At 49.7% G+C, this 25594-nt stretch overlaps 1 protein-coding gene across 1 annotated transcript in view; it reads right to left on the bottom strand.

Moving 5' to 3' along the window:
* Positions 1 to 25594, bottom strand: part of ITPKB (inositol-trisphosphate 3-kinase B) — a 116887-nt gene that overhangs the window by 90195 nt on the left and 1098 nt on the right. Inside the window, exon 2 of the mRNA XM_004699969.2 lies at positions 23076 to 25139. Within this exon, the coding sequence (XP_004700026.1) occupies positions 23076 to 24947 (1872 nt within the window). The 5' untranslated portion in view covers positions 24948 to 25139. The remainder of the gene's footprint in view (positions 1 to 23075; positions 25140 to 25594) is intronic.

Here is a 25594-nt window from a genome sequence, read left to right as displayed (position 1 = left end):
CTTTACTACAAGACAGCCAAAGAAAGCACTCTGGTGCCCTGCACAACTAACCTCAACTCAAAGGAAGCAATCCACTACAACCTGTGCATAATCTGCTTGAGGATTTTTCTCCTAGTCCAACTCCCAATGTCTGAAGTCCAGAACAAAGGCTTGTGACCTGGTCTTAATCCACCAGGGTCCTCTTTGGCCTATTCAGGGAACAATATATATACACACACACACACACACACACACACATACATATACATATATATACACATATATATACATACATATATATTGGAATACTGACAGTGAACCCTTTTCCTCCTTTTTCTCCATAAGCTTTCGCTGTTGTTGTTAGGTACTGATGGGTCAGTTCCAACCCACTGCAACCCCATGCATGGCAGAAAGAAAGAATGCCCAGTCTTATGTCATCCTCGCGACTGTTAATACATTAGAGCCCACGGTGGCAGCCACTGTGCCACTCCATCTTGTCGAGTGCCCTCCTCTTTCCCCGCCCCAGGACTGCAGTCTCCTGAGGACATGCCCACGGGCATGAGCTGTTCTTCTGGTAGTCCATGGGCCTGTCAATATTCTGCCCCAGCACCGTCATTCAAATGTCACCATTCTTCTGTAGGCTTCCTTAGCCAATGTCCGCCCAAGTTCTACATACGAGGCGACTGAAAATACCATGGCTTGGGTCCGTGCACCTCAGCCCTCAAAGTGACCTTCTTGCTCTTTAACTAGAGTGGCCAATGCCCGTATCGGAAAGCAAAGTTATGAGGCACCAAAAGCTGATGAGTTAGTGTTATACGTAGGGGGTACATCTGTGGGGGTATCAGTGCTATTCCCCAAACATTCCCAGTCCTTTGAGACACGTAACAGGACCCCCTTAACGGGGCATGAGGTTGTGCGCCTTGTGTAGCTCACTACGTATTAGCAGTGATGGTGTGCTACTTCTCTGGGTAACAGCTGTACGAGCCAGCGCCCTCACCGTGTCCTCATCCCCTCTGCCATGGCAACCAGCACTGTTGCAGACAGCAGCTGTCCCATCCGCCTGGGTTCTTTCTGGAGTAAGAACAATGGGTAGCAGAGCCCATGGTTAATCCTGGTCAGGTGGCGTGTAGCCGGGGCAAGAAAGAAACCTTTGTTGATTTAAGCCACTGATTCTGGGGTTGTTGCTGCAACATAATCTAACCCATTCTGGTGAATACAAGCCCCTGGTTTTAAATGAAGAATCATGGAGCTCTGCAGACTCAGCTTACTGCTTGAAAGGAGGACAAAAGGAGTGGAGAGGGCAATGACTGGGTCATAGCAAACCGCCTGTCGTCCCTGGAGCTGGCTGGTGTCTCGTGGGTCTATGCAAGCTGTCTTCTACTGTAAATACCCTTCCCCTTCCCGGGACTAGGGGATTTCATCCGTTCACAACTCAGATAGCAACATCTCTGAGATTTGGGGGGGTTTCTGTCAATCGCAGGTCTGTTGGCATCATCTGTCCCCCACTTTCAGCAGGAACTTGGACTTCACAGATGGGTGGGGAAAACGCCATCCTGCAGTTAGCAGTCTGCCAAACCCATAGCACCAGGAGGGGTCCTGTACATGCAGAGAGTCACTTTATTCCTTCCTGAAATCTAGCAACTTGTAAGCAATAGATAAAAACCCTTTCCCCCAAAGGCACAGTCTCTGTGTTCTATCTGGCAAAACCTCTGCTGGTTTTAGGAGAAAGTACCTTACTTATAATTACCACTTCAAAATGGTAATGCAAGTCTGTAACTGCTAGTCAACCAGAATATTTTAAAATCCAGATGGCATCCCCACACAGAGCTATCCTGAACAAAAAAAAAATACAGTATCAGGGTAAACAAATTTTCTAACAGGGATCCTATCTGGGCAAGAGACATGAGGAGCTGTGAGAAGGGCTGGTGTCCATGCCTGACCTTCAACTTCACATATACAAAACACAAACCAACTTCCTGCTATCAAGCCCATTCTAACTCATGACGATCTAGAGCAGCGGTTCTCAACCTCTGGGTCACGACCCCTTTGGGGGTCGAATGACCCTTTCACAGGGTCGCCCGATCCATAACAGTAGCAAAATGACAGTTATGAAGTAGCAATAAAAATAATGTTTTGGTTGGGGGGTCAGCACCACATGAGGAACTGTACTAAAGGGTCGCGGCCTTAGGAAGGTTGAGATCCACTGATCTATAGGGTTTCCAAGGCTGTACATCTGCATGGGAGCAGATAGCTTTCTCTATCTCCCACTGAGCAGCTGGTGGGTTTGAACCACCGACCTTGAAATACCACCACTGGAGGTCAGACATGCTCCAACCTCTCTTCTCCTTTACTGATTCTGACACTAGCCATCTCAGCTGGGCTCTATAATTTATTGCAATGGCCACACAGAATCCAAGCCCATACTCACAATTACGGGGTTTATTCGGGAAGTCGATGTGTTACACTTCAGGATCAGAGATACTCAGGGCACTGTGTTTGGTTAGGACAGTCTCTTCCCAGTTACGTCTGCAGACAGGCATCTGTCCGATCTTCGGCCTCTCAGCCAAGTGACCCCTGGGCTTCTGCCTGGCTTGGACAAGGTTACAGATCCCTTCTAGTGCTGCTGATAAATGCCCAAAAGACTTTCTACTCGGCCTTAAATCCCAGCCTGAAGGTGCTGGGCTCTAAATCTATGGGTCAGCAAACTTAGCTCCCCAATTAACTGCCAAGAGGCACCTTATTCCACAAGTCAGACTCCTGCCCAAATACATGCAGCTTCGCTTGTTCCATGGGCTGGGGAGCCCACTGCTCTGTGTTGTACTCTGGCTCTTGGTTCCACTCCTCTTGCATCTCAGCCTTCTGTCCCTGATCAAGGAGGTTCAATGAACAGGGGTCGCAGGGTCCAAAGGACAGGCTCCAAGCCTAGCTCTTCATTATCCATGATAATGAGACTTCCCTTCTTGCTTCTGAGACGGTTCATCTTAAACCCAGCAGGAAGATAAAACTGACCAAGCCCCCTCATTAGATTTCCAAATTTTTACCATCACAACTAACCCTGTTACCAATCACTCAACAGAATCATATAGCCTGTCAATATCTTCCCACGGCTTCTCTTACCCAGACCCATCAGGAGAAAGTCATTGGGTATAAGTCGTAGACAACGACTACAAGAGCCTTATTAAGTACAGTAATACTCATTACAAATTTTACTTATTCAACCTCAAACTGAACATAAGTATCAAATTTTAATTTGGGTCAAGAATGTAACAGAAGAAAAAAAAATCTATTGAATAAGTCCAAACTAATATCCTACCCTAATTTTCCAAAAAGAACTAAACCAGAACAAAACAGTCTGAACCAAAAGATATTCTCAGAGCCAAGCCAACATTTTATTCCATTTACATCTTTTTCCTTGGGACCACTAAAATGTGCTGGGCAGATCTAACGTTCCATGGGGGCTGGGTGGGGCCATCTCCACTGCCCAGGCTCAGAGGTCTGTGTGCAAATCATCTGCTCATTCTCCAAAAATCCTCTCAGTCCACAGAGAACACAATACTTTCTCTGTGATCGATTGTATATAAAAATTCACCAAAGGGTATATACTTCATTACACCCATGAAGAAATATCCACAGCTTTTCATTTCTTATGACTCACGGAAATGAAGACGAATGAGGCTTTACTTTAACCCTGCAAAGGAAATCACTAGGCCAAACCAAGCCTGCTGTTATCCAGTCGAGTCCAGCCCATGTGTTACAGGGCAAAACTGCTCCATCAGTTTTCTCAGTTGCAATCTTCGGGGAAGCAGAACAAAACTACATGTTCTAGACAGATGACACCTCCCCTGCTTCACAAAGAAGGTCCCCCCATCCAGCAGGCACTCACACCAACAACCTATCTTCCAGCTGCCCCGTGTCCTGAGCCAGGGAGGGAAGCAGAATCAGCCAGCTGAGTGGCCCAAGGTGAAATCCAATCACCAAGCTACTTAGCAATCTTCTTGTTTTTAATCACACATATGCTTTCTCTTATTGTCGTTTAATTAAAAGAAAAAGGGGAAGAATTTCTGGAGCCCTCGCCATGGCTGGGACTAGATTATAAAATTATATCCAAGGCACCCTAAACTCGGTTTCTGAGGCTTTGTAAATCTTTACTACGGGAGTAGACAGCCTCATCGTCCTCCCTTGGAGCCTATGGTGGGCTCGAAACCTGAACTTTTGGGTAGCAGTCCAATGCTTAGCCGACAGAGTCACCAGGGCTTCTTAACCAAAACCTTGGGCCCAAGTTAAAAAGAGACGCAATCAGACAAAAGAGAGTTCGCAGGGAGGGAGAGGCCAGTGTGTTTTTCCAAGGCCCAGAAGACCCAGTGAGGTGGCAAAGGGACACTCTACTATGCTTCTTGTTTTTCTTTTTATTTCCAGGCCCGACAATCAGTAGACTATGTTCCTTAAATACACCACCTGTGAGTCAGCCGCCATGGGATCCTGTGGAGGCAGGGCCGGGAGGATAGAGTGTGTGGGCTGGGGCCACCATCCTTGGTTTCCGACATACCACAGGTCCTGCCAAGAGGAAGACTGTCCGAGGTCACTACTACTTGGAGTCAAAGAATATTGGGGCAGGTGGGAAGAGGCCTCAGAGATGGCCTAACACCTTCGCTTTAAAGAGAGGAAAACTCAAACCCCTGAGGCAAACCTTGTATCGTCCCTTGTCAGCAAGTCAACTCCAATTCATGTGTGTCAGAGCCGAACTGTGTTTCTTCCGAAGTAGATCAATCACCACGTCTTTCTTCTGAGGTACCTCTGGATGGCCTCAAACACTCAACCTTTTGTTCAGCAGCCTCTGGCATTAAGCACCACATCTGAGACTTTTAATACCCCTGCTCGTTCCAGGCTCTCTGTGGATCATTTTACCCAAGAGGATTCATGCATAGCAAATACGTACATAATAAGTTGTTCAACACCACTAGCCATTTAAGGAATTGCAAGTTAAAATAAAAATGGCATATCTCTATATAACCTATCAGAAGGGCTAAAATTTAAAAAGGGAACTATGTGAAATGCCGGTGAGGATGCAGAGAAACAGGTCACTCACAGACCACCGGTGTGAATATAAAATGGCACAGCCATTCTGGAAACTGCCTGGCACTTAGTTTCAAGCTAAACATGCAATTATCATCGAACCCAGCAATTGCACCCTTGGACAGCTATTTCAGAGAAATGACTTCCAAGCCCAACCTGCAGAGGAATGCTGATATTCATAATGGCTAAATGCTAGCAACAGCCTAGAGATGGTCTTTCCTAAATGCAGTAATTTAAATCTCTGAAAGGGACAAAGCAAAGGCTGACTAGCCCGGCATCCCTCCAAAACTAAGGAATCTCTAAAGCAGCGGTTCTCAACCTGTGGGTCATGACCCCTTTGGGGCTTGAAAGACCCTTTCACAGGGGTCACCCAATTCATAACAGTAGCAAAATGACAGTTATGACATAGCAACGAAAATAATTTTATGTTTGGGGGGGTCACCATAACATGAGGAACTGTGTTAAAGGGTCGTGGCATTAGGAAGGTTGAGAACCGCTGCTCTAAAGTCTTGATGATCAGTCTACCACTGACTGACCACTCTCTGTGATGGTGCTCATGCCGAGTCCATTATTTGTCCTCATGTAGCATCCATGGCCGTCCTCTTCTAAAGAGGTTCCTCTGGGCCCTAGACTGCGTGTTTTCCACAAGGCCCAGAAGACCAAGAGACACCTTGAGCACCAGCTCTGGCCCCTGACATTACACAGAAACCGTCTCTTCAGGAAGAAGGGATCATTCGTTGAGAATCTGGACTTCCTGCCCACCAGCCTCTTGGAAGTGCAGCTTTCTCTCTCTGATGATTCAGACTGGGTCAGCTTTGTTGGACCAGGATTATCAGTGGTTTGGCAGTTCTGATAGACTTATCTCCCATGATGATATCTAATACAATGTAACCGCCTCTATGATGAAATCTGTGAGGAGCAGCCAATCAGCTGAAAGGGCATGTTCTTGGGCATATGGCCTGATTACAGTATATAGGGATGGTGGGGCAAAATTCTCTTGATTTTTTGCCAGATCTAGATCTGGCACCTGGCTCATCATCATCCAACTTCTCGTTCTTAGGACTTGAGCTAATAGCTGGCTCTCTTGCTTGCTAATACTGGGAGTCATTGGTCTCTGAATTCTAAGTCAGCAAGCCTGCTGACCTTGGGCTCATCAGCCCCTGCAGATACATGAGTCAAGACCAAGTTCCATCCTGGTCCTAATGTCTGGCCCTTGGACTTAGTATCTGCCACCCTCTGCAACCATGTGAGCCATTTCCTTGAGATCTATCTATCTACCTACATGTACATGTGTGCATGTACGGGGTATATGATCTTACTTCTCTAGAGGACCCAACCCAAAACACCCTCTGATCCTTAATGCTCTGGAATATGAATGCAGGCATTGTACTTTTGTGCGTTAAATTCCAATTTAGGTGCTATTACATTTGAAATATGAGCCCACAGTGTTGTTAGCTGTCATTAGTCACTTCTGACTCATGGTAAAAGGGTTAGTGAACTTGTGGCTAAACTGCCTGGCTCCAACCGTGAGGTGGTGAGGCACAATACGACCATTTCCCACAAGCCCCAGGCAAGAAATAGGGCCAGGGTGTGCCCTCTGGGTGGCCTGAGAACACTAGATGTGAACAGATGTTCCTGCGCTTGATACCTGCTGTGACCTGCCATCCTGTGGCATGCAGTGAGTGGGTGCCTGAGTGTCACCTCCTTCTCCACTAGGCCCCAGCTGAGGGCCTCACTCTGCCAGCAGGAGGAAGTGTGAGCCTTTTCTGCCCCTTTAGGGTGAAGAGCTGATTTGTGCTTCAGTTACACTGACAAATCTGTGTGTTTGTTAAAAGGCCCTTCTCTTGAGAAGGAAAATAAGGTACCTGTAGTTTCCCCTGTGGGAACAGAAAGTTGATCTTTAGCTGACTAAAACACGACTCTAAGGCAAATGTGTGAGGGCAACTCTCCTGCCCTCCAGGTCTAATGCTTCCCAGGTAATGACCAAGCCTAATTCCCATACCCATCTCCAAGGCATTGTGGTTCAGGGCCCTCAACATTCACCGATCTCCCTCTGCCCACACTAAAATCAGCCCACGCTCACCGTAAAGCACAAAATGCAGAACTCACAGAGTCCCCTCAGGCCACCAACTCCCTCCGCTCACCAGGTGAGATGATGCGGGACAGCAAGCAAAGGGTCCAGACACTCATGTTCTGCTGGTTCCAGTGTAGGGTCCACCCCCTGTCCTGCCACTCCGATCCTCAGCCTCCTCACGGTGACATGGGCCTTGGGTACTTTAAGGGGCCTTGGTGGCACAGTGGGTAAGCACTCAGCTGCAAACTGGACCACACGCCCCGGGAGAAAGGAGCGGGAACCTGCTTTCTACAGACTGCCAGCACTGGGGACGTGGCGGGCAGTTCCACTCACCGAAGTGGGTTTGGTTTTCCGGTTACAAAAAGTACGTGGAACCATCCATGGGACACGTATGGCACACCAAGGGGCCTAAGAAATCATGGCTGCGATGGCTTTTCTTCCTTACGGTGACGCCCAAGACTGCTTGGCATTGTAAGCAGCCAAGCATCACACAGCGAGTCCTCGTTGAACTGGGGGTCAAGTCACAACTTCCTGGGGCTCTCATAAGAAAGACGGATCAAGGCTTCCTGCTCCCCTGAGCAGGTGACTTTTGGAAACCTACATTCAGGATTCCCATTTCCTTTCCCATTACCTGCAGGGGTCAGCGATTTTCTCAAGTTCTTGAAACCCTCTTCGCAGTCACATGTCCGTGTGGGGGCCTCTCACTGATGCCCAGCGGCATGCCGCCTAGTCTACATGGGTCACTTCCCTGCAGATTAACCCACAAGGGACCCTTGAAGCTCCCTGCCTTGAAACCCCTGGGTCCACCTTTCCCGTCTGGCCCCGGGAATGTGGCATTTTCCAGCGATGGGGAGCGATGGGGACAGAGCAGAGGATCTAGGCCAGTCCAGCATGCCAAAGAAAGGATGCTGCCAGAAAGAACCTCAGGACTTGGTTCGGCTTACCGCTGTTGATCAACAGTCTGTCGGGAGGCAGCAGCCGGCTCTCCAGAGTGCAGGCCGATTTGTAATGTGCTGTGTGATAATGCAATGCAAACGGCACCCCCGACGCTGATCCAGAAGGCTCTACCCTGCAATCTAAACTACTGAGTGGCCTGTCTCTGTTTCCATGTGGAGGTAATAAGGGAGGGAACGGTCTAGTTCACTCCGCATTCATACTGCTCCTCGGGTCAACAGAGCCACACACTAACATGTTCTCTCCTGCTGTCATTCCTCCCAGATGTCCGCGGCTCTGGCACAGAAAACAGGTGAGAGGAGATTTGGGGTGGAGGTGGAGTTCGTTCAAGCCAGGCCTAGAACACATCTCTCCAGGAGTCACAGCCCCCAAAAGGTCACGTGCACGGGTTAATAGTTTAGTGTCTGGAAATTCTGCACAGACACCATGAACCCTGTAACGGCCAGCCATCATCATCTGTGTGTAGGGAGCATGGAGAAGACCCCAAAGGTTAACACCGCAGGCCCCACTGTTCCTGCAGAAACGCAGGGGGGTTTCCACACCATTCTCTGCAGCAAAGCAGAAACCTGTGAATGGCAGTCAGGGGCCCCCAGGGTTACAGCAATACCTGCCTGAGGACTGTGGAAGGTGCCACCACTGCAACCCCAGCGCCCTCCACAGGGTGCCCCCTGCATCTAGCCTGGAGCTCCACACTGGGGCCCTGGAGATTCTGAAATGAGCGGTCTGCTCAGGGCTCAGGATTCATGTAGTCTCGGGCCAGACCCCTGGTTGGGTTTTCCTTCCACTCCACCACCCCAACCGGGAGCGAAACTCAGTAAGCCAGTGGCGGGGTCTTCCCAAAGACTTGAGGAACTGTTGGGCAGAGCCTCTGTGGTGGGAAATGGACTTCAGAGACCCAAGGGCTGCCTGGTCTTCCAAAGCCCTCTGAGGATGGGCGTGTGGGCTTCCGCTGGAGTCGACAATAAAACCATCTGCCAACAAGTCCGCTCCGGTTCCTGGCAACTCGGTGTATGTCCGGCTAGAGCGGTGCTCTGCGGGGTTCCCGAGGAACTGGTGGTTCAGACGTAGAATGGCAGGCCTTTCTTCCTAGGTCCCTCTGGATGCACTCGGTCCTCCAGACTTTAGATTAGCGGTCGAGCCTGTCAACCATTTGCACCATTCAGGGACCCCACAGTAAACAGAGCATCTCCTCAAGCTCAGAAAGATGCTGTTTTAATAAGCATTTGCCCAGCCGCCAAATGGAGCACACAGACATAGTGAGCCATTTCAATCACGCGTGCATCAGGAGACCCATCTCCCTGATTTACAAGGTGCTGGTGGTGTCGTATGAATATGTGCACATGTATACATTCCCTAAGGTGCAGTACCTCACTCCTGCCCCTTCTTTCTCTTGGGAGCTAAGGGAGCGGGGAGAAGGAATGGAGCCTTCTACCACCACCACCATCCCCCTCTTCCCCCTCCCTAAGCTGTGGCTGCATGGGTGACCTCAGCCAGTTTCCCCTCCAAAGAGGACTAAGAGGCTGATCCCCAGGGTGGGTAACCTGACACCTGGGCCAGCAGCTGAACACGGTGGACTGTTTTTAAAACTTCACATTCTGAATCCTGGTAACAGCGTGAGGCCTCTCCTGCAAGTCTTTGGAAAAATAAATCCGGCTGCCTATTTTGCCATCATCCTCAGCCACTCGCTGCTCTTTGGATGACACAGCTCAGTGAATCATGACTTAGGAAGGCAAGTTAGGGAAGCCACTCAAAAATGCTCTCACACAAGCTAGGAAGACAGAAAGGGAACAGGGGTCTCTCTGTGCGATGTCTCTTCGGAACGTTCTCTTATTGAATCTCGACAGCGTCCTCTGGGCTGGAATCAGGATCCTCATCTTGTGGTGGCTGTTAGTGGCCTAGTCAGCCACCCCCCCACAGCCACTCCACGCACAGCAGAACAATATGCTGCCCAATCCTGCGCCGGCCCTTGAGATCAAGTGGGATCATACCCTTGTGATCCATAGGGTTTGCATGAGCTGATTCTCAGAAGTAGATTGCTAGGGCTTGGTGCCTTGGCTGTCTTCGTCTGGACAAACGCCACTGAAATCTATTGCTCGGCGCCAGAGCAATAGCCAGCCTCCACTGGCAGATGGGTAGTAGTCGTGCACAAAGTGCAAGTATTCTATCACAGAATTACCCCTGCCCTCCGTATCCTCACCTTAGAGAAAGATAAAGAGCAAAGAGGATCTCAAACCCATGGCTATCCTGACTCCAGGACCTCTGACCCAGACTACACCACCCCACCCACCCAGCCCTTTCCCCTTTCTCACCTTCTGCCCAGGGTTCTCAGAGAGGACTCTAACACCAGTAGCTGCTTCTGAAGCCTGGTGACCCCCCGGGTACCAAAGTAGAACTAGCCTCCATCGGACTTTGAAGGATAGTGAGCCTTCATCTCCCCTCCTTTGGACATGTTGTCAGGAGCGATCAGTCGTTGGAGAAGGACATCATGCTTGGTCAAGTAGCAGGGCAGTGAGAAAGAGGACTACATGGATTAGCGTCATGGCAACAACCATGGGCTCAGACATGAGAACCCTCGTGAGGATGGGACGGGACCAGGCAGCGTTTCACTCTGTTGTACACAGGGTGGTCACTCTGGGTCAGAGCCAACTCGACGGCACCTAACTAAAACAACAACAGCTTTTCAGAAACCGATCATCAGACTCTATAAACTTGCAGCTAGTAGCTGGGCATGTTAGCCATTTGTACTGCTCAGAGACTCTCTTCCATAGTGCAGGCTCCACAAAAAATTACTGAGCATTAGTCCTGCCCCTCCAAAGCTCTCCTGACCATGTCCCTCTGGACAACCAGGGCGGGGGTGAAGTCTGTAGGAAATGTTGAAGGGCCTAAGGTCCTAGTTTAGCTTCAAGAGAGCCCAAGAGCAGTGCAGCTAAACAAAGACAATGCCTTGTACAAGCTGAGCATCAATTAGCATAGCATCCCATGATCTGCATTAAGCTTTCTTTAAGCAAGAACGGGAGGAGTGCTTTCCTATATATATGTATACATATATGAAAATAAATATAACAAAACACTTGCCAATTCAACAAATGTCACAATTCAGTGGCTTTGATTACATTCATCATTGTATACAATGATCACCGCTCGCCTTTTCCAAATCGATCCCCTGTCATGGGTGGGGAGCGGGGAGAATGGCTCTCTTCCATTCCCAACCTCCCAGAGGATTTGGGTCTAGAACAGTTGCTGTGCTTGATCACGGCGCAGGAAGGAAGCAGATACCTCAGGCCTACATCTCATTCTCCTCACACGATGGCTGCTCCCCAAATTCAATGCCTCTTCTCCTCATTCCACAGTAAGCTCTCAAGTCCTAAATCTCCCACTACCAACTTCTATTCATTATCATCTCATACTTGATGCACGTGCCTGTTTGATGACGCTGCAACTTGCCCCTGAGTTCTTGCAAACTTGTGCTGGCATTAGCTTTGTCTTCAAGGGCAGATCCCCCATCAATTGGGTCCTTCTCTCCAACACAGGTGTCTGTGGACAAGGGCATCAGTCACAGGGTGCAGCGTCTGCTTCTCAACCTGGGTAGCTGCCTGAAGGGAAAATCGGCTCCTGAGTGGAGCCAGGGCGTGAGAAGGAGGCAGATGTTTCCAGACCTAGCACGGAGCCTGGCCCACACATAGGAAGCATACAAAGTTTATTTATTAGATGCAATAATGTGCTTTCATAACCCCAGGCTCTGCTGAATTCCTCTCTTTCATTTTCCAAGATACAGAACAAAAACAACTACACAGTGCTGGAAAAATCAATGCTCCCATTATAGATCCTCACATTCTTGATGGAGTGCAGATCCCCCTCAATTATTCAGGAGATAACAGCCCTGTTCTGGGAACATCAGATCCCTGCTTTGTGACCTGCCCTGCCTCCCCGCCTCTCGTCTCCAACCTTCACCACCAATGAGTGAGCAAACCACAGGAAGAAGAGCCTCCATCCTGGTCCACAGGCTGAGACGGTCTACTGGGCAGGCGAGGGAGGCCGTCCCAAGAAGCGGAAGGAATAAGGATGCTCTCTACAAGGCCCAGCCACCCCTGCTGCCCTGTCTCCACAGCTTTGTCCACTCCCAGACGTGGCTGAGGCGCTAAGGAATGTCTTTGACAGCGTTCTTAGCAATTTCTCTCTAAGCTACACAGAGGTCAGAATAGCTAACAGTGCCATGCTTGTCACTGTACATCCCTCTTTTTTTGGAAAATGTTAAAAGTAATGTCATAGTCCTCCCAATTAAAACGAATTCAGGCAGGAAATACGCACTTTCCTAATAGACTTTATATTGATTATCTTATTGGAGACTCATAAAGGAGGCAGGACTGGATCGTGGAGGAGGAAGGCTTGATCAATGTACCCATTTTATAGCTGAGGTGGACAACAAAGCCTCCAGAGCAGGGGTCCCCAAACTTTTTAAACAGGGGGCCAGTTCACTGTCCCTCAGACCCGTTGGCGGGCTGGACTATAGTTAAAAAACAAAAACTATGAACAAGTTCCTGGGCACACTGCACATCTTATTTTGAAGTTAAAAACAAATGGGGCAAAAACACCCGGCGGGCCTGATAAATGTCCTCAGTGGGCCGCATGTGGCCCGCGGGCCATAGTTTGAGGACGCCTGCTTTAGAGGCTCAGCCCTGCATCTGAGAGACGTCCATCCGGCACATGTATTCCTAAGGGACAGCCCATAAAGTTCCCTCGGGCTCTTCAATTACTTGGAATCAGCAAGATGCTCAATACTGATGCATGCTTAATGTGTGATAACTATTGTGTGAGAGGGGGCGGGGGGAGGGGGTGATGTTCCATATAGATCCAAAATACCAATTACAGAACATTCAAACTGGTTCCTACACTAAGAGATTTTGCATCAATTAAGAATTTTTTTTTTTTAATATTCCCCAAATCCCAGCAGTGTGTTCTTCACCTCCCAGCTTTATCGCAACACAAAGAACAGTTTTCCTATTCTTGGCTCAACAATCTGGGTATCCGGCTTTGCTGTCCCCAACAAAAGCTCCTAGACTTTCTTAAACTACTGGCCATTAGATTTTCCACTTGACATTGTTAAGAGATTAAACTGTTTATCTCGCCATCCTGTGCAGGCCTTTTCAGCTTCCTGCTCGGGGCAGGTTCAGGTTAGGTAAGGACGACAGACATGACCCTCCCTTTTCAGCCTTCTCCCCATACAGGGAAGGGGTATATTTTATTCAGTCTGCTCTTTGAATAGCTAACTTTGAAAAAGCAAACATTAGACACACATCCTTGACCCACAGAAGAGGGCTGCATCGAGACGCCAGCTCCTCCACCACTGTGGGCACAGCAGAGATGGGGCAGCTGCGGACTCACGATTGAAGGCTTGGTGGTCAACTGCCCCAGAGAAGACAAAAACAAGTGGAGCTGAGCCTGGGGAGAAGGTCAGGAAAACTGGGAAAAACACTTGCTGGGAATAGCCTCGGGGTACAGCGACTGCTCCTGGAACTGCCCAGGTTGTGTGGAGAACTGACTACCAGGGAATCAAATCCCTCCGTCCCACGGCAGGCTGAGTACGCCTCATGGTGTCTGACATTAAGCTCTTGAAATATAAAATATATTGCAACTTCTTCTTAGAAAACAGTGCGGAACCCTTATTGATTCTGATTAACTGGATTGTGGAGATGGCAGGGGAGGGGGAGCTGAGGTGGGGGGGGGCACTAGATGAAGAGATCCCCTTCGGGAAGTAAACCCCTCAAGAGGGCTGCAGATCCCCAAAAGCCAAAGGCAAAAGTATCTCATTCAAAAACTCAAACTCACAGCCAACAAGTTGATTCTGACTCCAGGCGACCCTATAGGACAGGGTAAGACTGCCCGTGTGGGTTTCTGGGATTGTAACTCTGGTGTAGAGAGCCTCGTCTCTCTCCCGCTGAGCAGCTGGTGGTCTCACACTGCTGACCTTGCAGGTAGCGGCCCAACACCATGCCACCAAGGCTCCTTTGATGCAGTTAGAAACCAGCTGCTGACGAATCATGGCAACACTCATGGTAACACATCCATGCCGGGGCGAAACCGTGCCCTGGACGGCTTTCAGTGACGGATTGTTTCGGAAGTAGATCACCAGGCCTTCCTTCCAAGGTACCTCGAAGTTAAGGTGACCAGATTTTAACATTGGTAAAGTGGGACACCATTGATAAAACTCATGTCCTGGCGAAATAGCCACATGGCAGCCGAAAACCGTATACCCTAGCTTGTCGTGCATTCTTTCAAAAAATCGGGACTTTTTAAAAACGCTGCGGGACTCGGGAAAAATTGTTAGAAATCGGGACTGTCCCCCCAAAAGTGGGACATCTGGTCACCTTACTCTAAGTGGGCATGAACCTCCAATCTTTCCATTAGCAGCCAAAGCACATGAATTGTTAGCACCACGTAGGGACACCCATGCATTAAGAACAACTTTGAAAATAGGAGTAAATCTCATCCTACTTGGCCCTTCCTCTGCTCTCATTACATCTGATCATCTCTGGGTTAGGTAAGCCTTAATCTTAGTCACCAGCTTTCTTAAAGGAAATTCTTAAATGAACTTGTTGAGAAACATGTCAGACAAGTTAGCAAAAGGCTTGTTGAGTAAGTGTACCAAGAAAAGAATGATCAAGTCCGTCCTCATCAGGAAAAAAAGAAAACCTTGGAAAGCCCTGACTTGAAGTAAACAATGTTAAGTGGTCTCCCCTGCATACTCCACACAAAAAATGTGTCATTATTTATCATGTCCCTTGAGACAGTGTACGCTTCTGCTGACCAAGCTATCCCTGTGCCTCGCCCCACCCCCTCCCCATCATCTCTTTTGTTCTGAGGTGTCTGGGAGTTGCAGACAGGTTTGCATTAAACTACTATCTTAAGGGGAGAGGGTCACACCCACCCAGCAGCAGCACAGAGGAGAGGTCAGGTGATGGGATCTGTAAAGCTCACAGCAGAGAAAACCCCACTGAGAGAAACCCCCGAGAGAAAACCCCACTGAGAGAAATCAACCTAGAAAATGGGGAAAGAAGGTACGGCCAGCCTTAATTCCGAAAGCTTCGAGGAAAGGCACTGCTTGTGTTTCCACCACAGTCTGTGAATGTACAGCAGCAACCCAATCACTTAGCGAGTGGATTCTGACTCCTAGCGACCCCCGAGAGCAGAGCAGAAATGCGCCCTCGAGTGTCTGAGGCTGTAAATCTTTACTGAAGCAGACATCCTCCCCTTTCTCCAGCACAGCGACCAGTGGGCTCCAACGGTGGACCTTGTGGTGCGCAGCCCACTATCTAACGAACTGCACTGCCAGGACTCCTTCTATGAATGCCAGTGTTTGAGAAGTGCCTCTTAGGCTGAGTCATAGTCGTTTTCCAGGATTCCACTAAGATGAACGGAGAATCTGAACAACATCCTGGGATTGCTTCGGAATTTCCTCCGAGGGGGCCAACGGACTTCCCAGACAGACAAACAGACATTGCCTCACCAGTACCCACAGCAGCTCCCACTTCTATCTCCGCTCGCACTGCTGGAGCCTCGTGCGTATTAGATCACTGAATTCTCACCAACCGGCTCTCAAGAGGGTTGCAGGCTTGTCAAAGATAGTCTATGTGGTGCTGGAACTTCACCCAGGTCTCTTAAACCCAAGCCCAGTCCCCTTTCCCGGTAGCTCAAGGGTCGTGGGAACAGACAATGGGGCTGCCTTCATTGTTCTTTTCCCCTTTCTTTGCTCTGATTCAGCATTCTGATAGTTCCACATTGTTTCACAGGTAGTTAAGGCAATAGGCATTGCTCTCACGGCCCAATGACTTTCTGTTTTGAATCTTCTGTTTATACCAGCATTTTTCAATGATGCTGAAGTCAGGTGGGCGGGGGTTGTTTTTGAGTTAACACGGATTTTGATGCAGTTATGAGGGACACACACGTCCCAAGGGGGCTCTGGTGGTGTGGCTGGTGGAGCGAGGGCATTTCTCCACAGTCAGTTTCCCAGGCCCCTCCCTGCTGGGCAGTGGCACAGACGGCAACTGGGAGAGCAGCTCCGCGGGACACCTGAGAGGCTGAAATGTTGATGGGCGATATATGAGGGGGCTTCTCATTCCCCCAAAATGGAAGGAGAAGATAATGGAATTCCACCATGAACTTTTGGAAGCTTCCTTGTATTATGTGCAATTCCAAGTCAAAAGCTAGAGTTCAGCCACTGGCGAAAAAAAAAAGGTGTTTACTTTAAAAAGAAAAGCCCATCAGCACGGATCCTTTAACTGTATTGAATACTTTCTGGCTTTTCTTTTCTCATCAGCAAAATGAGGCCATTTGTGGAAATAAGCTCTAAAGTCTCTCCCTGAACTAAGCTTGGATAGTAATCCTATCAGTTAAAGACAAGCATCTAATGATTTTTAATAGTAAACACGGAGGCCTAACTTCCTAATGAGAACACCTATACGTATGGTTATCTCTCCGGCAAGGAGCTCTGACCTGTTGATCGAATAACAGTTCACTCCTGGAAAAATGGCTGCAGGCCCCGTTTTGCCTTGGGAGGTTTTGTTGGGGGAGGAGGGCCCGTGGAAAGGCAGGAGGTCGCTGAGAGGACCAGGAGGCTTGAGGTTGGTGCCAGTATGACTAGTGTGACTGCGGTTATAGGTCGGTCAATTCTTCCAGGCCTCCAAGGTAGTGGCCTCCATGTTCAGAGAGCCTCCCGTGTAAGGGAAAGCTCTGATGCTGGGGGCTGCCCTCCCATCGCTCAGCCGTGCTGGGCTGCCGAGACCGGCTGTGGCTCCACCATCGCCTGGAAACCTCAAACAACCAGGTGAAAAAATGGCCAATGGCATTCTACAGGAATTGTTCCTGTTGTCCTATAGTTCACAGTGTGGTTTGGTTTGATTTCATGACCAACAAAGCGAAATTCCCTGCCATTGAGTTGATGCCGACTCATCGCAACTCCAGAGGACAAGGTACAACCGCCCTGTGAGTTTCTGAGATGGTAGCTCTTTATGGGAGTAGAAAGCCCCGTCTTTCTCCAGCAGGTGGCTGGTGGTTTTGAACTGCTGGTGTTATGTCTCATAGCCCAACACTAACCACTATGCCACCAGGACTCCCTCTCATGAACAAAGAGCTACACACACACACACACACATCATTTACAAAATGTCAATTCTAACTTATCAGAAAAAAAATTAATAATTTCAAGGCATTCTTGGCATGGGCTTCAGGAGCACAATACGCCCAATCCAGAGATACCTAGGTCTTGTCTCCTATTGAAACTGATGGAACTCCCAACACCAAGGGTACGATCACGTCACAATTCAGGGAGTTTCTGAGTTAATTCTAAATCAACTGATGTCTATAAGGTTTACCCCACCAAGATATAAAACATTTTTATTACATGTTTTTAAGTTTTGCCTCAAGAGAACTAAAGTGAAACCTGACAAAATAAAATAAACCTAAACAATGATATCAAGCCTCCTAGGAATATAAATAAATTACACAGGACTAATCTAATCTGTAACCACATTGAACAGGTATGTGCCAACACAATCAGAAAAGTGAACGGGTGGCAACCTACCACTTAAAAACAAAATGTCTGCAAAGGGTTTAGAGAACACCTCAAAAAGCTACAAATGGTTGATTTAATATGTTATTCTTGTAAGACCTCAAGGCTAGAAAAGTCTTGACCTGTTTGTATTTTTTATAGTATCTGAACATCTGCATGAAACAGCAGAGTTGAGAGAACCAATCTCTCTTTTTCGTTATAACCCATTCTCTTTTTGAAAGGATTTTAATCTGGCTGCATTATTGTTATCTCTGATTTTAAAAACCACCACTAGGTCTCTGAAGTGATGCTTTGGCTCTGAGTAAGCAAAGCCTATTTGGTTCCCCAAACCAAATATCGGATGGGACAAAATCTCTCAGATGGCAGAATACATCTTTTTATTATTTTCTGATCAATGTTCTAGCATCCGAGCAGCCTGGTCCTTAAAGGCACTCTCATTACTAATGAAAATCTTGGGCACCGTACTAATGACTTCTTTTAAGGATGCTTATTCCAAGTGAAATTACCAAGAGCCTTTTGCTTAAAAAAAAAGAGAGAGAAAGTAGGTAGATCAACCAACCAGTCTCTAGTAAAGGCACAAAACTCGATGGGCTCTGAGATTCAACCTCAAGGCCCAAAGGCCACACTAAAGAAAGCTTCCAAGCTTCCAGACCGGCGAGCTGTACCTCCCGTGCAGCAGGCTCTGTGTCTGTGAGCATACATCCATAAAGCTAGAGTGAGGGGGCTCCCATAAGACCATTCTTATCAAACACACAGATGTTTACGAAGAATATGGAGCCATAGCGTTTTTGCCTCTCTGGGACTTGGTTCTTCATCCCTACACAGATCAGAGCAACCCCCAGAAGCTCACAGCAATGTCCTAGGTTCTCCCAGATCTGAAAGCTGCTGCGACCTTTCCCAAAAGAGCCTCTCCAATATGCCCAACAGAAAAAGAGGCCCCGCCTTAAGCGAACAGCACATCCAACCTGAACAACAAGACCATTTCAATTTTTACTGTGTTCATTTTTTCACACACACCCAAACAACCTAGTAAATGTTTTTTTTAAGCAATGGAAAATTAAAAATTCCAACAGCCCTTTAATAAGAGCTAACCTCAAGAAAGCAAAGATCGTGTTATTATATTTCTTCGCATATCCCCCCCCCCACCCCCCCACCCCCCGGCACAAAGACAGTGTCGTTCTGCTACATATAATCGATAGTATAATTTGATAATAAATGAATAAAATCTACTTTTTAAAAGAAGATGTATGGTCTAATCCATTTACTTTAAGTCTGGCGTTTCAGTGGTCAGAATACTCTGAAACGGAATTCTATAGCAGAAGAAAGAACTTCTGATTGATTTTCTGTCATCTTGAAGAGCCATGAGGGATAACAGCAGTTGTTCAGCGCACTTCACCTCAGCCATGTCTCAGAAAACAGTAAGTGCGAATGATGCCCGAGGAGACATTGAAGCTACTTCACACCAAGTAAATTTCAAGTGCCTGGGAGTTGGCACACTCTAATTCAGAGCTATCTGCCAGGCTCACCAAAAGCTGAAAACAGGCCTGAAGATGTCCTTGCAGGTCTTAGTAATTACGTGCCACTCCACAAGAGAGAAAGATGTGGCTGTAAGAATTACAGGCGGGGAAATCCCCCGGGTCCTTTCTCACTGTCCTAGAGGGTTGTGTTGAGTTAAATTGATTTGCAAGCCATGGGCTCGGGGTTTTCAATTCTCAAAAGCACATGAGAAGCTTGATTTCTACCACATGTTCTTCTAGTAAAAGAGGCCTTTGCTAATTTTCATACAAAAATGAACTACGCAATTTTTCAGTTTGTCCCCAAACAACTTGCTTGTCACCTTATATTTTTCACTAGAGCAAGGTCTTCTGAATTCTCTATTTTTCTGATTAATTATGCCCAAGGATGAGGAGTTACAGCAAAGACCAGACAGCAGGATGGGCTTCAGCTCTCCCCTAGGCTCTCTCCCCAACCTGCAGACATCACCGCACAGTCAGTCCTCTGCAAAGAGGTTGCCCCAAGAGCCAAGAGCGGGTTAAGGTGGGAAGCAAATCAGTTAACCAGTTGCCATGAAGTTGGTTCCAAGACTTCATGTCTTTCAGAGGAGAACTGACGTCCACGGGACGTTCATGACTATGATCTTTCACAAGTAGATCACCAGGCCTTTCTTAGAAGGTGCCGCTGCGTGGGTTTGAATCACCAACCTGTCAGCAAATGGCAGGGCACTTAACCACTTGGGCCACCCAGGAAGGTAGGGCAGTAGGAAGTCTGAGGGTTAGGAGGGGGTTGGTATGTGTGACTAGAAAGCTGAGCATGCAGTTTCAAACCGGGGTATATGGAAGAGCCTGTGTGGAAAGAGGTGTGAGTGTGTGTGCACATGCAGCGGTACACACCAAAACAGCAAAGTCCAGAGCAGGGAACGTATTGTTGAGCCCCAGACAGCGCTGCCTGGCTCTGGCTTTATCTACAAAACACTGAAGAGCCCAACCAAAAGGCCCACGCGGCTTAGTCAAGATGTCTAGCCTTCTGTAGACAAAGTATCTAAGTAATCAAGTGTTTTTTGACCCAATGCACAGATGTTTTGGTGTCATACAGATAAGCCTAACAATCTGTATAAGGGGGGAAATGTAGCTGATCATGCAAGCACTTAGCCAACAGCTCCAAAGTCCCAAGATCCCCAAATCCCATAGCTACCTGCTACTTCTCCCACTACCCTGTCGCCCACCCACACAACCACACAGGCTTAGGCACACGCGTGTGCTCTCCCCCACCCCAGCCCCACACCCACTCCCTCCAATCAGCCTCACCTGATTTAATGGATGAAACTGGCAGGGGTGAAATTTTCTGTTTCCTTAGCTCTCTTCTATAGGTGTTTAAAAACCTGTTTCCAAGTGGAATCCAGGTGGGCCACAAGCAGGCCTCATTTCGACTTCTGGATCTGCTAGTTAACTGGAAAATACCACTGAACTTAACCCATTGGCTTTTTCAGTTGACATCCCTCTGGCAAATGAAAAAATATATACCACCTGTCATTATTTAGCTCCCTTTAAGCTCACTTCCTGTTAAGAGCCCTTCCAACAACATCGGGAGACCTAGAGACTGTTTGGAAAGCCAGCCACTAAGCGCTGCTAACCCAGCACTAGAAAAGGTGAAAGAATTGGAGAGGACTTTGGCTGGGAAGGCTGTGCGTCAGGACTGTAAACGTCACTGAGGAGAGCAACAGGAGGCCATCTCTTCTTTACTAAGCCTCTAATTGCTGCTCAAGAAGGCAGAGCAATCTGGGCTCTCCACCACGTCCCGCCCCTCCAAATGCACCCGCCCCCTTCTAAAGGTGGGGTGCCTGGTCCTCACAGCAGGTGCAGTGTGCCTGGGCCCTCTCCTAGCCACAACGTTCCAGGTGGACTGGGGCTAAACTTTGCATACACATTTGCCTCCAGATAACCAGCAGAAAGCAGAGCTTCGTGAAATGACTGGTCTTCCAAAATTGAGGCTGTGATTTCCGTGGCACTCCAAAGCCAAAAGCCAGACTCACTGCCCTGGAGTCTATGCCAACTCAGAGCGGCCCTCTGCGACAGGGCAGAACTACCACCGTGGGCTTCCAAAACTGGAACTCTTTACAGGAGTAGAAAGCCTCGTCAGTCTCCCAAGTAGCAGCTGGTTTCTAACTGGATACCTTACCGTTAGCAGCCGGACGCATAACCACTGCACCACCAGTAAGAAAGAAATGAACTTCAAAGTCCAAAATACTTTTGAGAGGGGCATAGAGTGGACATAAAAATCTCTCAATTGTTGTCGTGAAAGGTACTGTGGTCCAGTTAATAGCATTTGATATTCAGAATGAAGCTGAAGGCTACCTACGACAATAACCCCTCACTATCATGAACTCTGAAGGCTACTCTGAGACAGCATAACCCCCCATGCTCGGCCGTTCAGAAGTACAAGAGACCGAACAAGGAATTTCCCGGCACACAGAACAGCGAAGAGAAGGAAATGTTTCTCAGAAAGTCTAGCTTCAACTCTTCGGGCTTGTGTAGCCATCAAATAGTGAAAGCAACCTAGGACTGAAAATAACTATGTCATAAAAGTAACGTCCTGTCTACTGCCACAGCCGGTGCACCGTGTCAACATGATAAATCAAAACAGGCACATAAAAATGCACCTGAAATGTACCCACTCGGGTTGACCAGCCTATCCAGCTACCCTAGAGATAGCATCCTGGAGTTTATACCGGCAATTCAACCGTACATCGCAGTCTGTGTCACTAAAGAAACCGTCTGCTTCGTTCAAAGCATGATTTTCCTCTTACTGACATCAAACTGCCTAAAGTTACCTCGGCTCCACTGGTCTTACAATGTTCTTCTCACTTCAGGTACTGAAGCTTGGTGGTCCCTCACCCCATTACTGGACCACAGTCACTTCTGCATCTACAGGTCTCAGGGTCTTGCCACCTAATGAAAACCAACTCTTCGCCCATTATGCCACCAGAGCACCCTCACCTAATCCGAACACTCGTCTTTCCTACACAGCACATGAGTGGGGGGGAAACTTCACTCGCTACCATCAATTCGGACTCACAGGGACCCTTTAGAGCAGAGTAGAACTGGCCCTGTGAGTGAGGGCCGAGCTAATTAACTAGCCCCTTTATCACTTCTTCACCGAATGAATCAGAATGCAATGTTTCACCTGGTCGGACAAAAGCTACACACAACACTGCTGTTCACTGTCTTTGAGGATTCCTCGGGACGTTTTGATGCCTTGCAAGATCACTGAACCAAAAAAACCACACTCACTACCATCAAGTGGATTTCCAGTCAGAGAGACCCTATTAGGTCAGTGGTTCTCAACCTTGCTAATGCTGCAATCCTTTAATACAGTTCCTCATGTTGTGGTGACTCCCCCGCCCCACCAACCATAAAATTATTTTCATTCCTACTTCATAACTGTAATTTTGCTACTGTTATGAACCAGGCGACCCCTGTGAAAGGGTCATTCGACCCCCAAAGGGGTTGCAACCCACAGATTGAGAACCACTGCTATAGGGCAAGGCAGAACTGCCCCCGTGAGTTTCCAAGACTATAACTCTCGACAGAAGTAGAACGCCTCATATCTTTCTCCAGCAAGGCAGCTGGTTGTTTCAATGTGCTGATGCTGTGGTTAGCATCCACGAGGGCTTTCGAGCCTACCTACGGTGCCTTAACAAATCATGTTTAGCATGGGCATGGGACTAGCCGTGGAAGTGACTGAACACAGAAGCCAGTCAATCCAAGCAAGACACTGCATGCGACATGTACCCAGCAAACACACCTGGAGCGAGGGGCCTGGATCATAGTCTTCCTGATGCAGGATGAAATTAGAAAAACAAAGTACACACAAAGCACCAGAGGCCTGCTGAATGCCACACCAGCACGGGGAAAGCCACAGGGTGAGACTTACCACTCTGGGCTTCTGCTGGTCCACGGTATGCAGGAAGGCAGAGTTGGGGTCCAAGGAGCGCTCAGGGTCACTGGAGATGTCCTCCTCTGAGTCCTCATAGGATGAGAAGCCCGTGGAGGAGGCCGAGGAAGAGGACAGTTTCCTCAGGGGCAGTGTGCCCCGAGGGCTTCCCTGTGTTTCCTCCAATCCCCCTTCCTCCTGTTCGCCCAGGTCTGTAATGATGACAGCAGGGATAGCACTGGGGCTGCAGACCTCCCGCTGGGAAGGTGGGTCCTTCTGACCTGCAGACAGCTGCTCAGGCATCCCTTGGGCATCTCTGTTCTGCTGCTGGCTCTCCCAAGGGTTCTCGGCCTGTATCCCAGTGTCGCACCTCCGAGTTAGACCTGTTTCTTCCACGGGCCCCTGACAAACTATGGGGGTGCCAGGCTGCACACCCACCCTGACCCTAGAAAGGCCAGGTTCCTTCAGATCTTTTGTTCCCAAACAGGCCAAAGGCTCCAGCATTCCTTCAGAGGGCTTCCCCACCTCCATCTCCTGGGTCCCCAGTGGGGTGGAGTGGCTGCCCCCAAACAAACTGAGCCTCGGAGACTCATCCTCCCCTTTGTGGGAGCTCTGCTGAGGCCCCCCAACCAGCCAGGTGCCACTTGGGGTCTCCTTGGGACCTAGGTTTCCAGCCTGTCTTGGCCACCTCCAGACCTCAGAGGGCTCCAAGCTTGGCGAGTTCACGGTCATCTCCTCCAGCCTTTCAAGGGCTTCAGGCACCCTGGAGCCCAGCATGCCACATGATAGATTTCCTTTCCCCACTTTCTCAGGGGGCTCCCCACCTCTGGGCAAGCTGCTATCCACGGCTGGGTTTCTCTCACTGCCCAGAGAAGGCAGCTGCTTTTGCACCATAGTCTCTTGGGAATGCGCACCTCCAAGTTCTATGAAGGTAAGATCTTGTGAACGGTGTGACCCAATGGAAGTGGCTCCCGTTGTCACTTCTGTGGTCACCACAAAGTTCGCTCTGTCCAGGCCCAAGGAGAGAGCCTGGTAGCTCATTTGAGAGGCCCTCAGGTCAATGTCCACAGTTTTGGCTGTGCTACAGGGGGGACTGTCAGGGGACCTTTTCTCCATTCTCGCTGATGTAGCTGGCCCCTGAGCCCCTGATCCTGTCGGTGTGGCCCGAGTGGGGACAGGTGCCACCATACCCTCCTTGTCCTTCGTGGGGCACGGACTGAGAGCCCTTCCTCTCCTCTGCGAGTCGGTCTCTGACGTCTCTGAATATTGCTCCCCCCAGGACTTTGTCCTCCGTTCCTCGCTCTGGCTGCACTGAGCCAGGACCCTTCCAGGGGGTTGGCTGCTGCTGCGGAAGGGGCACGGGGAGGGCGAGCGAGTCCTGCCCAAACGCGGGCTGCGGGGCGCTTGAATGGCGGAGCTCTGCGCCTGGATGTGCGCCTCGAACATGCCTACTTTCTGGTTCACCTGCACGTTCTGCAACTCGCGCTGCAGGATCCGCAGCTTCCCCCTGGCCTCCTCCGGCCCGGGTGAGAAGACGGGACCGGCAGCCACCACCTGCTGCCCGTCCCCTCTTAAGCGACCCGCCCAACTTGGACTGCCCACGCCGCTGCTGCTGCTACTGCTCAGCCGGCGCCGGCTGTTCAGCCAGCCCCCGGGACTCCCAGGCTCCTCCAGAGACAGCGACTCCGCTGGAGGGAAGAGGAAAGAGGAGCCTCTCCCGGGGCTGAAAACGCTGCCGGGGCTCAGCAAAGTCCGCCCCCGGGACCCAGGCGTCTCGGGACCGCTGGGGCCCCGGCCGGGGCCACCGCTCTTTACCTCGTTGGTGCTATTCATGATCACTAAGCTATTGAGCGCATAGCAGTACACAGCCATAGTACTGGGTCCGCCGCGCTGCCCGCCGCGGGCGCCCCTTCTTCTCCGGGCTCCGGGATCAGCCCCAGAGGCCTGGTGGCCGCGGCTCCTCGCGCGGGGGCGGGGGCATGGCCTGGACAGCGGGCTCGGGGCACGATCGCCGGCTCAGCCCCAGCCCAGAGCTCCATAAACAGTCGCGCGCCGCGCCGCTCCCTGTGGAAACACAAGAAGAAAAGTCCAGGCTCCGAAAGATGGGGACTGGGGGGCAGCTAGGGGGTGCGGGAGCCCCGTGACCCCCAGGATTAAGGGCAAGTGGGCATGCGCCTCCAGGGACCCTGTGGCTGGCCGCGCGAGGGCTCACGCCCTCGGGGCCCCGGTGCGGCGGGGTGGGTGTGCGCTTGCCGGTGTGCTCCCACTCTCGTTCTGGCGCGTGTGACCCGCGTCCTTCACCTGCGTTTCTTGGGCTCGCCTGGGGACCCACGAGCACCGCTGGGGGAGGAGGGTGCCAAACGACTGGGTCCCTACGAGTGGGACGCGGCTTCCTGGGTCACCCCATCCGCAAGCCACGTCCCCACCCCCACCCGGCCCTGGGCACCCACTGGTCATCTCCTGCAAGGCCCTCTGGCAGCCCCAACTCCTACCTCAGGGGGGTCCCCCGCCCTCCCCCC

The sequence above is a fragment of the Echinops telfairi genome, unplaced genomic scaffold, assembly GCF_000313985.2.
Source record: "Echinops telfairi isolate 266 unplaced genomic scaffold, ASM31398v2 ScPeMD7_7424;HRSCAF=8462, whole genome shotgun sequence".
Taxonomy (NCBI): Eukaryota; Metazoa; Chordata; class Mammalia; order Afrosoricida; family Tenrecidae; genus Echinops; species Echinops telfairi.
Note: the sequence above shows the minus strand (reverse complement) of the source record. Positions and strands in the feature narration are given on the sequence as shown.